We start from the raw sequence: 15,686 nt of genomic DNA on the forward strand, positions 1-15,686 counted from the left end.
TGCTTATGTTCTCTTGGATCTTTGGAACCCGGAACTGGAAAGACACCATCCTGTGGCCTCAAATGTCTCATGTTCTATGCCACCAGAGGTGTTCTCTGAGTAACATGAGCATGGTGCTCTGTGGGTTCCTAGTATGTTCTGTTCTTACTACACAGGCCACAGTAGGAAGTGTTTCTTTGTTTCCCCCATGCCAGATTGGTCTCAGTGTCTGGTGATGTTTGTCAACACTGAGTTTCTCTACCAGTAGTACTGAACATGTGAAGAAAAACTGAAGCAAATCTCTACCTTTTTAAAAATAATTTTCTCTTTTTATATTTGATCTAGTTTCCTATCTTCGCTTAGCTTCATGGCTGGATATTAAAGGCACCACTTTCTATTCTTGAAGAAGCAGGATGAGACTCAGAGTCTGAATATGGAGTATTCTAAAAGAGTCTGTGCTGGAGCCTTGGGAAGCTTCAGTTCCACAATGCCAGGGCTATTGTCTCGATTCCTCTTCTTCATGTGTTTGAGCTGTTTTGAGGGGTCCATGATGCTGTATCAGTAAGATGAGATATGCACAGTGGCAGGGTGAAGATAGTGTAGGTAATGGCTGAGCAGAAATGGTTGTTAATAAAAAAAAAAAGCGTGTGGCTGCTGTTATTGCTAACTGTGATGTCATGCTCTTTCTCCAGCTGGATAAGTCCCTTGGGAGTTCTGCAATGAGGTTCATGTGGCAGAGAGCAATGTTTATTTCCTAGGGCAAGACCTGACAGGTGACAATCCCTGGGAAAAATGTGGCCCACCTCCAGTATTATATATAAAGTTTTAAAGGAACAGCCACACTGACTTGTTTCTGTATTGGCTATGGTTGCTTTTGTATTACAAGGGCAAGGCTTAGCAGTTATGACAGAGACTGTGTATCCACAAAGCTAAAGAGATTTACTATTTGGTACTTTGTAGAAAAGTTTGCTGAGCTCTATCTTTGAGGAGGGGTTAGAGTTTTTTGTTCCATATGCAAACAGATTTACATATACATTGACACAGCTCACATACAGTGCCTGGCACACAGCAGAAAGCCACAAATCTTCTGTCCCTCTTCTGAACTTAATTCTGCTCTGGAATACATAGGATCATATCTGAGGAATGCAGAGGCAGGCACATTTATATTTTTATTGAATTCTATTCCTCTCTCATTTTCAAAAGAAGAGCTCATGTTTAAAAAAAATTCTGATTGGCACTATAAACCTTATTTATGCTTTAATGTCTCCTAAAGTATGTATCCCACACTATTTTTACTCCCTTACAGATGCTGATATGCTGTACATTACCAAATCCAAATGGATTCTTGAAATCCAATTTCCTTGCTACAGTCTTCCATTTCTCTGTCGACTTTTTTATGTTTGACTTGCATCAGAGCATCTGGGGCTCTTGCCACATTTTGACCTCAACCTGCCCAGTGAAATAGCTCAGCTGTCCAAGAGGAGAGTCCTTGGGTGGTGACTGCCCTTCCTAGTCCTCTGTGATTCTGTGAGTCTCCATCATGCTGGCTGGTGGCTTCTGGAGGCTGCCTGAGATAGTTCTTGGGGTGGAGGTGGAGGTGGAGGTGCAGGTGCTATTTCCTCCCCAATGGCTGTGCTAAGGTTGACATCAGTTACTTGACACTGCATGCTCCTTATGTCTGAATGAAGTCAGTGTCCAAATGAGTTTCTTTGGGGATTCTTCCCAATTGTACATCTTCCTTAAGTGGCCTGCCACAAACACCTAAAGAGATGGCCAGGCCTTTTGTATTATGGTCTCCAGGGAAGACAGATAAGAGTGATTTTCAGGTGATCAGCATCATCTACAAGAAGTCTTAAGGATATGTGGATTGGATGAATGCTCCCTGCACTGGGTTCAGGAGTGCTAGAATGCCTTCTCTTCTCCTTTCCTGGTGACTCCTAGTGTCCATGGCACTGTGGGTTATTGGCATTTCTGCATCTCTATAGCTCCTGGGAGCTCCTAGTTACTTCTGATCCTCTAGAATAATTAGATCTTATGACAAGAGGTTCCTCATGGCCCTCTTGTTCCTGTATACCCTAAACTAAATGGGAATCATTAGGAAGTTGTCTCTAGTAGGCTGTCACCTGCTGTCAGAGTGCGCAATCTCAATATCATGACCTGTCTGATTCTTTATCTGTTGTCTGAGAGGAAGAAAACACAGGAATGGTTGCTTAGGAAATTGACCTTAAGTGTATTTTTTCTCCTTAGTAGTTTGAAACACGTTATGTCTGCATCAAGCCATGTGAGCAGGGAGGAAGTATCTCTGTCGGTTGGCACTGGGCCACAGTGGTTCCTTTCTCCTGATGTGTGTGTTTGGGTGATGCTATCAATTTGTATTGAGGATTATGAGAAGTAGTGTCATGAGATTCACCACGTACTCCTGTACGGATGTAGTTTCAGATAGGGTTGGCATTTCATTATGGGATATGAGATTCATCACGGATATTCCTGCAGAGGCTCTTGTCTGATCTGTGTTCATGGACTAGTTGTCTTTTTCCTTGGACACTTTGGCTTTTATTATGAGAACACAGTGTCCAGTACCTGGGAAGCTTTTCCTGTTGATTCCATGGGGTCAGGAGCTCAGAGTCAGGCACATGACTACAGATGGGTGTGTGGGAAATTAAAGCATGGTTCTACAACTCCTTCCTTCTACCCTGCTTTGCTATTTCTATTCCCTGTCCTCAATGTCACCATGCTGCAGATCCTGCTTCTGAATATACCCAGCTGATGGAGCGGGATGGTGAACAGTTAAACAACATCTCCTGAATATGCTCTGTATTTTGTAGGTTTCACCTGAAGCACAGATGGGAACTTAAATTCTGTGATCATGTTCCCTTCTTTGCTTGGAACATGGGCACTCTGGAAAAGTTCTGACTGTGTTCCTGGCTGAGATGCAGGTGTGTGTGTGTGTGTGTGTGTGTGTGTGTGTGTGTGTGTGTGTGTGTGTTATAGGGGCCTGTGTCTAGAACTATTTTGTGGGGAGGCATTAAAGATATACATAAGCTATGACAAATTCTGGTAGAAAGCAGGGTCTGGATGTCCTAAGAAGACAGTTGTTCACTATATAATATGGCACTGCCTTTGATGCTCTAAGTAAGCTCTTCTTACATGAGTGTTCCACTGTCACTCCATCCCCCTTTGATTGCTGCTTTCTGCAGCCTCAGCCTCGAAGGCCCTTGCAGCGTCAGAGAAGGACTGCATGTCAGGGATACTTTCTGTGTAGCACCTGTCTCTGAGAGGTTGGTATGGTGGAGGGTCATTGTAGTGCAAGTCTGCTTCTGATTTGTGGTTAGAAATCTTGTACCACTTCAACTTAGTGGTTCTCTCACCCACTCCCAACTGCGACCTCTGTGGTGCATGCTTACTTCTGTAATTACCCTTTAACTTGCTTGTTTATTAATGGTTTATCTTACTAAGCTGCAGATGTCTCTCTGGAAACCACTGTGTAGCCAGTGCTAGAATTATATATGTTCTTTAACCAGAGACATTGTTGAATTAACAAGTAAGTTAAAGCAAATCTTTTCCTCTCCACCAGCACATCACCCTCTTTTACTAAAGAAATTTCCCACTGGCCTTACTGCAGATTTCAGCTTTTGTTGAACCTCTTTACCTTTTTGTGCCTCTCAAGATGTTTGTGTTTGTGTAACTCCTTTTTTATTTAGTGCAAAATAGTCCTCAACTCCTGAACCTCCATATTATGTTCAGCCCTCTACTGCTTAGCCCAGCATCCACTGGGGTACTGTCAAACCTGCTCAAGTGACCGTAACAAACTACCTTAAGCTGGGTGATTTATGAACAATAGGAAAAAATTTGTTCACAATTCTGGAGGCCTGGAAGTCTACAATCAAGACAGCAGCTGATCCAGGATCTCTTGGCAACTTGTTCTCCATATTTCCTCCTTTTCATTTTATTTACATTTCATTAGTTTTGTTTAATTATCACACAAAATAATAGACTTGATTATGACATTTTTCGTGTACTTTGTTCTCATTGGCTGTTACCCTCCCCCTTCTCCATCCCTCTGTTCCTCTCCTGTCATGCGTTCTCACAATAGGCTGTCTTTTGCTTTCATGCCATATGTATTCTATTATCCTCTTCTTGACCTTCCCTCCTTTACAGTTCCTCACTTGGCAGAAGTTATGAACATGCTTCCTAGGGCCTCTTCCATCGGGGCACAAAGCCCCTACATGAGTGAGAGTCAAACCTCACAAACTAATCATCTCCTCCTCAAAAATCCCACCTCTTAATGCCACTTCCTTGGGGGAGAGTTCCAACATAGGGGTTGGAAGAGGACGCAGGCATGAGGCAGACCTGCAGTGGGTGTGGCTCAACTTGAGCTGGGGATATAAGGGTGTTTAAAGGAGGGCGGGATGTTAAACACCAAGGAGACAACACAGGGAAGAGATGGACTACAGCCACCACCACAAATCCACAGGTGGAACAAGATGCCACTACAGAGTTCAGAGTATAGTCTGTGTATTTTTTGTAGTCAATCCATTTAATGACATGACATTAGGTGGATGTTTCCTTCCACAGGTGGGGAAACTGAAAGACCCCCTGACCCCAGGGGTGAATCAGCACCCAAACTTATAGTTTTGCAAAGCCGAGGTGTCATGTAGTCCTACTGGATTCTGAAGCTCCTGTTCTGTAGCATCTCAGCATCCCTTGCCTGTAGCAGGAAGCCATTACAGAGGCATGCCCTGGCATTCATTGTTCCTACTCACAATGAGATGTTGTTGTTCGCGTTCTCAGATTGAAATCAATGTAATGAGCCTTATTAACTTTCTTAAATGGGGTGGTGGTGTGCTCACCTTTCCTGGAAGTGCCAAAGAAAATATAAAAATCTCGTTTGCCTGCTTTTGTTTTTTCTCTTCTTCTTCTTCTTCTTCTTCTTCTTCTTCTTCTTCTTCTTCTTCTTCTTCTTCTTCTTCTTCTTCTTCTCCTTCTCCTTCTCCTTCTCCTTCTCCTCCTCCTCCTCCTCCTCTTCCTCCTCCTCCTCTTCTTCTTCTTCATTATTTTTTTGTTTGGTTATTTTTTCTACAATACCTCTCTAGAGTTTACAGTTCAAGCTGCAAATCAAGAACTGATGGGGAAAGGGTAACTAACCAAAGGTTCATGCATGGGGCCATACTTACCCATCTCTCTTTTTGTCTGCAGGTGGCTGTTCTTTTGATGAACACTACAGCAACTGTGGGTATAGTGTGGCTCTGGGAACCAATGGCTTTACCTGGGAACAGATTAACACGTGGGAGAAGCCAATGCTGGACCCAGCTGTGCCCACAGGTATGTGACCCATCATGTTTGGGGCTGAGATGGAGGTGGCTGACTTTTTCAGAGGCTCATGGGGGAAGGACCTTTTTATGGATTGAGGTGAGAGAACAGTAGGTAAATATATAGATAGTGAGTTGCCCATCCTTCGAGTTGTTCAGACAAGGCTAAGCGAGTTCTCTGGACTGGAGTGGTAGTCTTCCACTACAGGTCTTCAGGATCCAGAGACCTTTGGGATTAAGTTTTACTCAGAGATTTTTAAGCTCTCTCTATGTACAGGGTATCACTGAGTTTTGCTGTGGGGTTTGACAGTAATGATATTTTAGAAAGAGATGAGTTTACGCCTTTCCTCTATGCCCCATAAGCATGAGTTGTTCATATATATCTGGAGATTTCCACTGTTAAATTATCACCACTTTGGTGAGCGTCCTAATATCTAGAATACCAAGCTTATTTAAGCAATGTACATTCTTGGAGGATGCCTGCATGAGGCAGGCCTGTGAGAGGTGAACCTCCTGGATTTTAGGGGATGTACCTGGAGGAGCTATATGTATACTCAATGAGAACACTGTCATTGTTGATGAATCGGGCAGGACATATCAGCAAGTTTGCCAGGTGATGTAAGCCAGGATGTCCTACATCCCTGTGAAAGTTAAGACCGTACTTTTGAACAGCGGGGAAGCCAATTGGCTATAGGACATTCGAGGATGTTGTCTGTGGAGACTTCCTGGATAGTGACTCCATGTAGGGCACAAACTGTCTTATATTCCACCAGTTCCTCGTCCCTCCCTGAGGCTCAGCCTTGTTCTTTGCTAGTTCAACCTGGCCTTAAGCACTAGAGTTCTTTGGGCTTGTTTTGTACTCTCCTCATGGACAGCTTCTCCAACACCATTGTTTCAGATTCTATCTGAACATAGATAATGCCAGCATCTGTGACTCCCACTGCTGTTTCCTCTTGGCCAGCTCTGGGGAGAGGATTTTTGGGATGTCAGTAAGTGGACACAGAGAAGAAAATCAGAAGAATCTGAGGGGAGAAGCAAACTCTCTTACTTTGAGCTTGTCTCCAAAGCAGGAAATCCTTGGCTGGATTTGAATGGTTCCTACTAAGGCATGCATCCTATTCCTCAGTAGGATCTTTAGTTCAAGGCTATCTCAGAAGGAAAGAAAGAAACAAGCCTGAGGTACTAAATTGGGAATTTCAGATTAGGTGGGATCCTGTTTTGTCTGAACAGAGGTATCAATTGTCACATATCCTAGTGACTAAGGCAGCATGGGAAAACTGTATCTGTTGGTTCATTGTGATTTTTAGTAATGCTGACATCATTCCTGTAGTGTCCCAGTCATTATTCCCATTAGGATCCCAAGAGCTCAAAACACTTTTGCTTAATTAATTAATTAATTAATTCCAAGGGTGGCCTGGAACTTTCTATGTAGATCAGGCTGCTGTTGAATTCATAGAGGTCTATCTGCCTCTACCTCCTGAGTGCTGGCATCAATAGTGTGTGTCACCATCTGTAATTGTTCTTTGCTCTCTCTGGCCATCTTTGAGACTGATCAACTCTGGGTCTTATAGTGCGTGTGCGTGCGTGTGTGTGTGTGTGTGTGTGTGTGTGTGTGTGTGTGTGTGTGTGAGTGTGTGTGTGTTGTGTGTGTGTGTGTGAGTGTGTGTGTGTTGTGTGTGTGTGTTGTGTTGTGTGTTGTGTGTGTGAGTGTGTGTGTGTGTGTTGTGTGTGTGTGTGTGTGTGCTGTGTATCTGTGTGTGTGTGAGTGTGTGTGTGTACATATTTGTATGCAGGTATGTATGGGTGATGGGTACACATGCATTCATGTATGTATGCATCAGTGTATAAATGTGTGTATACATGAGTGTACGTGCATATATGTGTACATTTCTATGTATCTGTGTGTGTGTGTGTGTGTGTGTGTGTGTGTGTGTGCATTCATGCACACACATGTGTTTTCTGTATATCTTTAGCTCACTCAAAATCATATAGCATCTTGTGGATCCAACGTTTTCAAAATTGGCTTGCCTTTTTGCAGTCTGTCCTTCCTTCCCTCTTCCTCCCTCCTCTCCCCTCCTACCTTCTTTCCTTCCTTTCTCTTTTTTTCAACTTTTTTTTATTTGAATTAGAAACAGGATTGCTCCACATGACAATCCCAGCTCCCCTCTCCCACCCGTCCTCCCCTACTATCTCCCCCCAACTAAAACCCTATGTATCACATATCCTTTCTGCTCCCCCTGGATGGTGAGGCCCTTCATAGGGTGTCACCAGAGTCTATCTTATCCTCTGGGATAGGGCCTAGGCCCACCCCCATGCGCCCCGGCTCAGGGAGCATTCCCCTATATGGAATGGGCTCCCAAAGTCCACACCTATGCCAGGGACAAGTACTGAACCCCCACAGGAGGTCCCATAGATTTCCGAGGCCTCCTCACAGAAACCCATGTTCCTGGGGTCTGGATCAGTCCCATGCTGGTATCCCAGCTATAAGTCTAGGGAGCAAGAGTTTCCCGATGTTCAGGTCAGCTGTTCCTGTGGGCCGCACCAGCCTGGTCCGGACCCCTGTGCTCCCCACTCATCCCTCTCTGCACCTGGGCTCCAATTCAGCTCGGTGATTAGCTGGGGATGTCTGCCCTTACCTCCACCTGCCACTGGATAAAGGCTATAGGATGGCACACAAGTCTGTCATCAATCTCACCATCAGGGGAGGGCACCCAAGGCGTCCTCTCCTCGGCTGCCCAGATTGCCAGCTGGTGCCATCCCTGTAGATCTCCAGAGATTTCCACAGTGCCTGATTTCTCTGTAAACCAAAAATGTCTGCCTCTATTATGATATCTCCATTCTTGTTAGCATCTATTCTTCCCCTGACTCAATCTTTCTGCTCCCTCATGTCCTGTGCATCCCTCTTCTTCTCCCCTTCTCATTCTCCTAGCTCCCTCCCCCCTCTTCCCATGCTCCCAATTTGCTCAGGAGATCATGACCCTTTCCCCTTCTCCAGAGGACCGTGTATGTCTCTCTTAGGGACCTCTTTGTTTACTAGCTTCTCTGGTAGTGTGGATTGTAGGCTGGTAATCCTTACTCTATGTCTAAAATCCGCATATGAGTGACTACTTCTTCCTTCCTTCCTTTATTTCTTTTTGAGAGAGCCTTGAACTCAAGATCTTCCTTCTTCCTCCTGAGTGACAGGATTGCAAGGTCTACCAATATGCATAGCTAAAAGTGAACTCTTCCTTCACCCTTTCCCCTTCCATGTCTACTTGCTCTCTGGAATGATTAAGAAGCCAGTGCTATACTGCTCTCCCCTGTCCTGTATGTTAGTCTCTTCACCCTAATGTTTCCCCAGCTCTTGCTCTATTGTAGTTTTACCAGTTTTTTTTTCTTTGCCTAGACTCTCATTTTCTGGTGCAGACCACCTCTGCCTCTCCTCTGGGAACCTGGAGACCTTTGTTCTGGCTCTCTAGAGTCCAGTTCACACAGAAGTCTGAGAGATTCTACTCGAATATAGGACTGTCCATTCCCCTTTGCCCCTTCATCCCTCTCCAGTTTCTGTCTTGAGGACTTTGAGGTCTCCTGCTGCTCGGAGAAGATGGAGTCCCACTGTCCCCTCAAGACCCTGGCAGCTTATCCCACCTCATCTTCCCCCCTCGCCAGTTCTGCTTCCCCAATGCTTGCTTCACATTGGCTCCATCAGTTGCCAGAAAATTCTGACTCTCTCACCTCAGGAACTCACATACAGCAGTCCTGGGGAGCCCTTCCCTCTACTCTGTCCTGCTGTTGCTCCTCTTCCCATTCAGTCTGGGGTGGCACTTGGTAAAGATCCCCTCTAAATTTAGCACACTTCTCCCTCACACACATTGTGACTAATGTTCCTAATCCTCAGACAAGAAATCCATGTGATTGGGGACCACAGTAGCCTTGTTCATGGCTCCATCTTCAGCACCTGTGGGATGCGGTGTGCACACAGAGCATCCATGGCACAATGTTCTGGAAGGGTGCATGGATGGTGTCACTTTCTGAAGAGGTTAGTAACAAAGGTGCGGACACCGATTTAAAGGCCTTTGGCACTCTGCTTCCTGATCACATGCTAATCCCAATCACAGCCCCTGCCTATTATCCTTCCCATTTTACAGCTAAGAAAAAACAAGGATCTGGGCAGCAACGGGTAAGATGGCTGCCTCCTCCTCCCCTCCCTAAGGCGTGATGATTACTTCTAATCTTAATTTTCTCAACCCCTTATTACAGCAGAGTGTCATTTCGTAAATATTGGATCATGCTAATACAATCTTCTGAGCATTCCTAATAGAGGCATTTGATAGTGATCACTGAAATGAGTCTGTCATGGGGCGCTTGTGGATCTCTACGGCTCTGTGTGCTGCGCAGGCTGAGAGGCATGGAAGCGAATTTGGATTAGGAGGGAAACTGTTCTCACAGGCAGCGGCCGAAATCTTATTCGTGTTCTGTAGTCCAGTGGTTTCCATCTCTACTGAAATCTAGCTTGAGTCTGTTTATTCAGATGCCCCTCGCTGTTTATTGATCCCCTCTGTGCAACAAGCTCCGTGTCATACTTGGCCTGGGTGAGTCGGATCATGCCATTTTGGAGCTTAATCTCTTTAGCGGCTTGGCCTTTAAGTAGACTGTGATTCATACACTGTGATCCTATCCAGTCCTGGGCCACCTAGTATATTTTTTCAAGTGCCTTTCAGCGCTCCAGATACCTTGATTGGTCTGGTGATCAGTCATGTCACATTCTTTCCTGGCATAGGACCTTTGAAAATGTTCCTTCTGTTCACTGGAATGTCTTTCTATACACTTTGCCATTTTCTTCAAGTCTTAGTTCATGCAACTTCCCTTAGAAACCTTTCCTCACTGCACAACTGAAGGAGGTTTTTCAGGTGTCTAATTGTAGCATCCAGTTCTTTGCTTTCATCGGATCCCTTTGTATGGACCCAATGTTAGCTTTGCAGCAGCTGCAAGAAAACACCTAAGAGAAACAACTTAAATGAAGAAACACTTATTAGGGTTTAGACCAACGTGGTTTTGGACCTGAGGTAGGTCCAGCGGGACACCATGGCAGTGAGGGTATGAGACAAAGGATCTCTTATTGCATGGTGTCCAGGAAGCAGAGACACAGAGAGAGCACACACACACACACACACACACACACACACGCATGCCAGGATATTATTCTAGTGTATGTACACGTGCCTGGGTGGGCATACCTTGGGTGTCTTCTTCAGTTGCTCTCTACCTTGTTTTGTTTTTAAAGAGGATCTCTTCACCTGGACAGCAAGCTCAGACATTCCTTTGGTCCACCTCCCAGTGCCTCTGTGTGCTTACTAATACCCTGAAGTTCTTCATGGCATTTCTAGAGCTCATCTCAGGACCTCATGCTCGCATAGCAAGTGGTTTACTCAGGGAGTTACATTTCCAGGCCTCTTGATGTTATTTTCAAAGATTAGCCTCTGAGGTGGTAAGGGCTAGGAGGTTCCTTGCCATGTTTATAGGACATTATTTGGGTGTCAAGAATGAAGTAGGGCTGACTCTCAGGCTGTTCATCTGTAGTACAAGAAATTCTATATTCACTCATCTTTAGGTCACCTTGACTCTGATTCGAGTCCCACAGTGAGCTGAGATCTTAAATTTCAGTCATTTATTCTGAGAGTATCTTAAGACTTATGTTGGTCATTATGATTTCATCAGGAAGCCTCTGCTATGTCCTCTTAAACCCGTTTTTTGTGATTGGAATAGGTATGGCCCCCATAGACTCATGTGTTTGAATGCTTGGTGATAGGAAGCAGCACTATTAGGAGGTATGGCCTTGTTGTAAAAAGTGTGTCACTGGGGGAAGGCTTTGAGGTCTCATATGCTCAAGCTACACTCAGTGTGGCACACAGTCTCCTTCCGCCCATGGATCAAGATGTAGAACTCTCAGCTCCTTCTCCAGCACCATGTCTGCCTCCATGCCACCATGTTTCCCTCCATGATGACAATGGATTAAACCTCTAAAACTGTAAGTCATCCCCAATGAAATGTTTTCCCTTATAAGAGTTTCTGTGTCATAGTGTCTTTTTGCAGCAATAGAAACAAACCCTAAATAAGACACCCTTTAGGTTCTGCTTCTGAGGCTAGGAGCCCTTTTCCTGGTCTAGCCAGCCCTGGTGCCTACTCAACATCCTGTCTTTAGCTTGTCCCTCTTTAATTGCTTCTGCAAGGCAGGGTGGCCCAGCATGTCCTTCTCTGAATTCTTCCAGGATGAGAAACCTTTTACCTCCCCTGCTTAAGTGTCCCCAAATGCAGTCTCTGTCTTAGCCTTTCTGTAGCCCATGACAAACTCTCCACAGTAAGTTTAGACTTTTGAAAACTAAAGGGAAGAAGGAAGCAGCCTTGACTTTAGGTAGCTTCTCTCTGGACCACACACATCTAGGGAGAACAAAGAAATACCAAGCTTAGTAGTTGCTTGAATAGAATGCTGGAAAGGACAGGAGCTGAGGATAATCCAGGAAGAACATGGGACACCTGGAGCCCACTTGTACCCATCTGTCTCCTGTGGGAGTGTATACAGCTTCCACAATGGCTCCAGGCTCCTCTTCATTCCCTTGACCTCTCGGGCCACCTTTCTCTGACTGCTAATATTTATGAAGGACTGCCATCAGATATGGCCTGAGCTGTCTCTCTTCAGAGGGCATGTAGACATTCTAAATGCTGCTACTTATGCATTTGACCTTATTTGGAAAGAATTTGGAGTCCTTATTTCCCTGACTTCATTAAGAGGTGTCAGTTTAATATGACTGATAGGAGGTTTTAGTTAGTGTTTCTATTGCTGGGATAAAATACCATGACCCAAAGTAACTTGCATAGCAGAGTGTTTACTTTATCTTACTGCTCCTCATGTCTCAGTTCTTCATAAGGGAAGGCAGAGGAACTCAGGGCTAGAATCTGGAGGCAGGAGCTGAAGCAGAAACCATGGGAAACCCTGCTTAGTGACTTGCTTCTCATGTCTTGCTTAGCTTGCTTTCTTATACCACCCAGTGCTACCTGCCCTCGGGTGGCAACACCTATGATGGACTGGGTCTTCCCACAGCAATCAGTAATTAAGAAAATGCCCCAGAGGTTTGCCTATTGGCTAATCTAATGGAGGCATTTTCTTAATCATGGGTCCCTGTTTTGAGATTTGTTCTAGTTTGTGTCAAGCTGACAAAACCCAACCAGCACATGAGGGCAGAGACCCACAGACACTCAGGGGAAGAGGTCACATGAAGATACAGGCAGATAATGGGGAGATGCATCTATTAGTCAAGGAAGGCCAATGATGGCCAGGAGAAGGTAGGGGCTAGACAAGGTAGAGAAGGCTACTTTCCTGGAGCCTTTAGTGGGAACATGGTTCAGCCAACACCTGGATTTTGAACTTTTGGCCTCCAGACCTGGGAGAGAATAGGTTTCTCTTGTCTTCAGTTACAAGTTTGTGGTAAGTTGCTGTAATGTCAGTAAGAAAGCTAAAGGTCAGTCAATCCCACATCAGTACCCTGCCTGGCTCCTCTACCTGGGGTACCTTTCCAACACAAGGACTCAAACAAGGCCATTGGAAAGGCTAGAAGCTGGGATTGAATCTGTGCCTACTCCACCCAAAAATTAGATTAGGCATTTTCCTACACACCATTTGATCTAACTTTCAACTCCCCCGAGAGTTCAGAGATATTGTCACATTTTCATTTTGGAGTGTACTGCAACCCAGAGAGTTGAGTAACTGGTCCAGTATCATGTGAGCTTCCTGGCAGAGGAGGCAGGCTTGGGATCCTGAGCAGTGAAATATAAATTGTGTGCATGTTTCTGTCATCAGCTGAGTATCTTTTAAAATGATTTCTATTTGCAATGTGATTTATGATGGTGAAAACAATGCATATTCATGCAGGAATATGCACAATAGACATAGCTACAGAGAACAAAGTGGAAGTCATGCATGCATACAAATACACATAAATAGGTTTCCTCGTATGCTTTTGGAAAAGCATTTTCCCATATCATTAAATATTTCTCAAATCATGTTTTCCAAAAGCTTCAGGGTTTTCCATTCCAATGACTGTCCCACAATTTATAGAACAACCCTGTCTCATTGCATATTTAAGTTCCTCGTATTTACTTCTAAACCACATTGAAGGGACTATTGTGTACATACACCAGTGTATTCATTGCCAAGGACTTACCAAGCTTGCATTCAATGGTATATATTTCTGTATTCCCTCACGTACCTCCAAAACCAAAATGGTTGTGCATTAGTTTTGAGGTATGGGAGAAGAACACCATCCACATGCCAAACATGGTTGGGAAAATGCTGTGTGAATCCTAAGCAGGAAAGGGGTTGGGAGCTGATGCAGTGTGCTCAGAGAAATGTAGTAGCTCATGGCTTAGGTGTTAGATGGATGCAGACGACTTTCCAGTGTGTTTTAGAAGGAATTATTCATGTCAAGATAGATATCATCTGTACAAAGCATCATGGGATTGTTAGAGCTGATTGGATGGATGTCAGGTTTGTTCATGGTCTGTGTACTAAGGTAGGTTTGGTTATTTTGCAGACAAGGCTGACATTTTACTTGTATTTGTCACCATAGTGCTGGGACTTAATATGTAATTGTCAAATGAATTGTGTGTGTGCAAATGTGCATGTATATTTGTGTGTGTGTGCACGCATGTGAGTATGCATGCATGTGTGTATGTGTGTGGCTGTGTACGTATGAACATATGTGTGTGCATGCATGTAGGTTGTGTGTATATGAATGTGTGCACATATGAGTATATGTACATGCATATATGTTTACATGTATTGTGTGTGCCTGTGTGTGTGTGTGTGTGTGTGTGTGTGTGTGTTTGTGTAGGTCAGGGACATGGGGTATCTTTCTGGATCAATCACTGATCTTTGCTTTATTTGCTGAGGCAGAGTCTCTTGCTGAATCTAGAACTTACCAATTTGGTTACTCTAGTCATCCAGCATGCTTAGCAATTACCCCTTCCTCACGTCCCATAGGTGAGTATCAGAACCATAGGATGCTGCTATGCCTGTTGTTATATGGGTGTTGGGGATCGAGACTCCAGTCTTGTGCTAATGCAGCAAGCACGTCATCCACTGAGCCATCTCCTCACAGTGCTACTTATTGTGTATAAGCATTTGTGAAACACTGCTGTGGAAAAGTTTGAGAAATGATGTTGAGTGTGTGCATGTTAAGGAACAGTTTCAAGATTCATATTTCTTCTGCTACTACGGGTTCTGAGAAATGAACTCAGATCATCAAATTTACACAACAAGCTTTAACTCACTGGGCCCTACCACTAGCCTGAGTGTTCTCATGATAAAACTCTGGCATGCACCCCAAGGGCCAGCTTCTTCTACCTTTTCAGCCTCTTCCTTTTTTCCCTCTGTGTCTCATTTTGGAAGACCATCTTGGTAGATAATTTTAGGAATTCCCTCATTGAAATGAACCTTGGTAAATTATAGAGCTAGATTCTTAAGAACAAACTAGCAGTCCAAGGGCTTCTCAGGTAACCTGGATGCAGCCATCTGGACTTTGCCTGTTATGGACTTTTCATCTAGGAGTTCTGGGACAGCATCCAGAACTTGTGAGTTAAAGTGTCATGGGATAGTATAGTGCCTGACCATAGTGTTAGAACCAAATGATGTTGGAGAATTTTTGCTATCTGGCCAGGCAGAACTATTTTATAGCCTTTTAAAAAGATTGGTCTCGTTCTCTTTATGACATTTAGCAGTATTCTTCCAGAAAATTCCTAGTTTTGAGGAAGAGAGTCACAGTTGACTTTTCTTTTTAATCACAAACCCTACATGTCACACCATCATGTCTTTGTCCTACTTACTAAGCCATTTGGCTAAAGCATATACCATGCCCTATCAGAACCCACCTCATGGGGGAAGTCCTTCTGTGTATATGTTTGTCTTGTTGGTTGATAAATAAAGTAATGTTGGCCAATAGGAAAGCAAGATAGGTGGGGCTGGGAGTCAAGGAGGATTCTGGGAAATGCAGTAAAGAGATCCAGGCAGGAAATGACATAGTGAGCAGACTCAGAATATAAGCAGGGACAAAAAGGAGATCACTGGTGTCCTCGATAAGTCTTATAAAATATATAGATTTATGATAATTAAGACTGAGCTAACATATAAGAAATCCTAGTCAATTGGGCAGCAGCATTGTAAACTAATATAAGACTCTGTGTGCTATTCTGGGCACCCACATGGCAGTGGGGCTTGGGTGGATGAAGACTTTTGGTTACACCCACCTCTTTTAGGAGGCCTGCCTGGATTCTTCCCAGCATGTTTCTCTCCACTGTGCTTCTGTTGTTGACTTTATCACTGCATGTTGCCTCTGATTCTTCACTTGGGCTGAGAGCCTCTTCAAG

The 15,686-nt window shown here is 44.3% G+C and overlaps 1 protein-coding gene across 1 annotated transcript in view; it reads left to right on the forward strand.

Annotated features, from left to right (window-relative positions):
* Window positions 1-5,188: 5,188 nt before the first annotated feature.
* Window positions 5,189-15,686, forward strand: part of Ptprt (protein tyrosine phosphatase receptor type T) — a 783,865-nt gene continuing 773,367 nt past the window's right edge. Inside the window, exon 1 of the mRNA XM_035446780.1 lies at window positions 5,189-5,301. Coding sequence (XP_035302671.1) covers window positions 5,277-5,301 — 25 coding nt within the window. The 5' untranslated portion in view covers window positions 5,189-5,276. The remainder of the gene's footprint in view (window positions 5,302-15,686) is intronic.

Source organism: Cricetulus griseus, chromosome 6 (assembly GCF_003668045.3).
Source record: "Cricetulus griseus strain 17A/GY chromosome 6, alternate assembly CriGri-PICRH-1.0, whole genome shotgun sequence".
Taxonomy (NCBI): domain Eukaryota; kingdom Metazoa; phylum Chordata; class Mammalia; order Rodentia; family Cricetidae; genus Cricetulus; species Cricetulus griseus.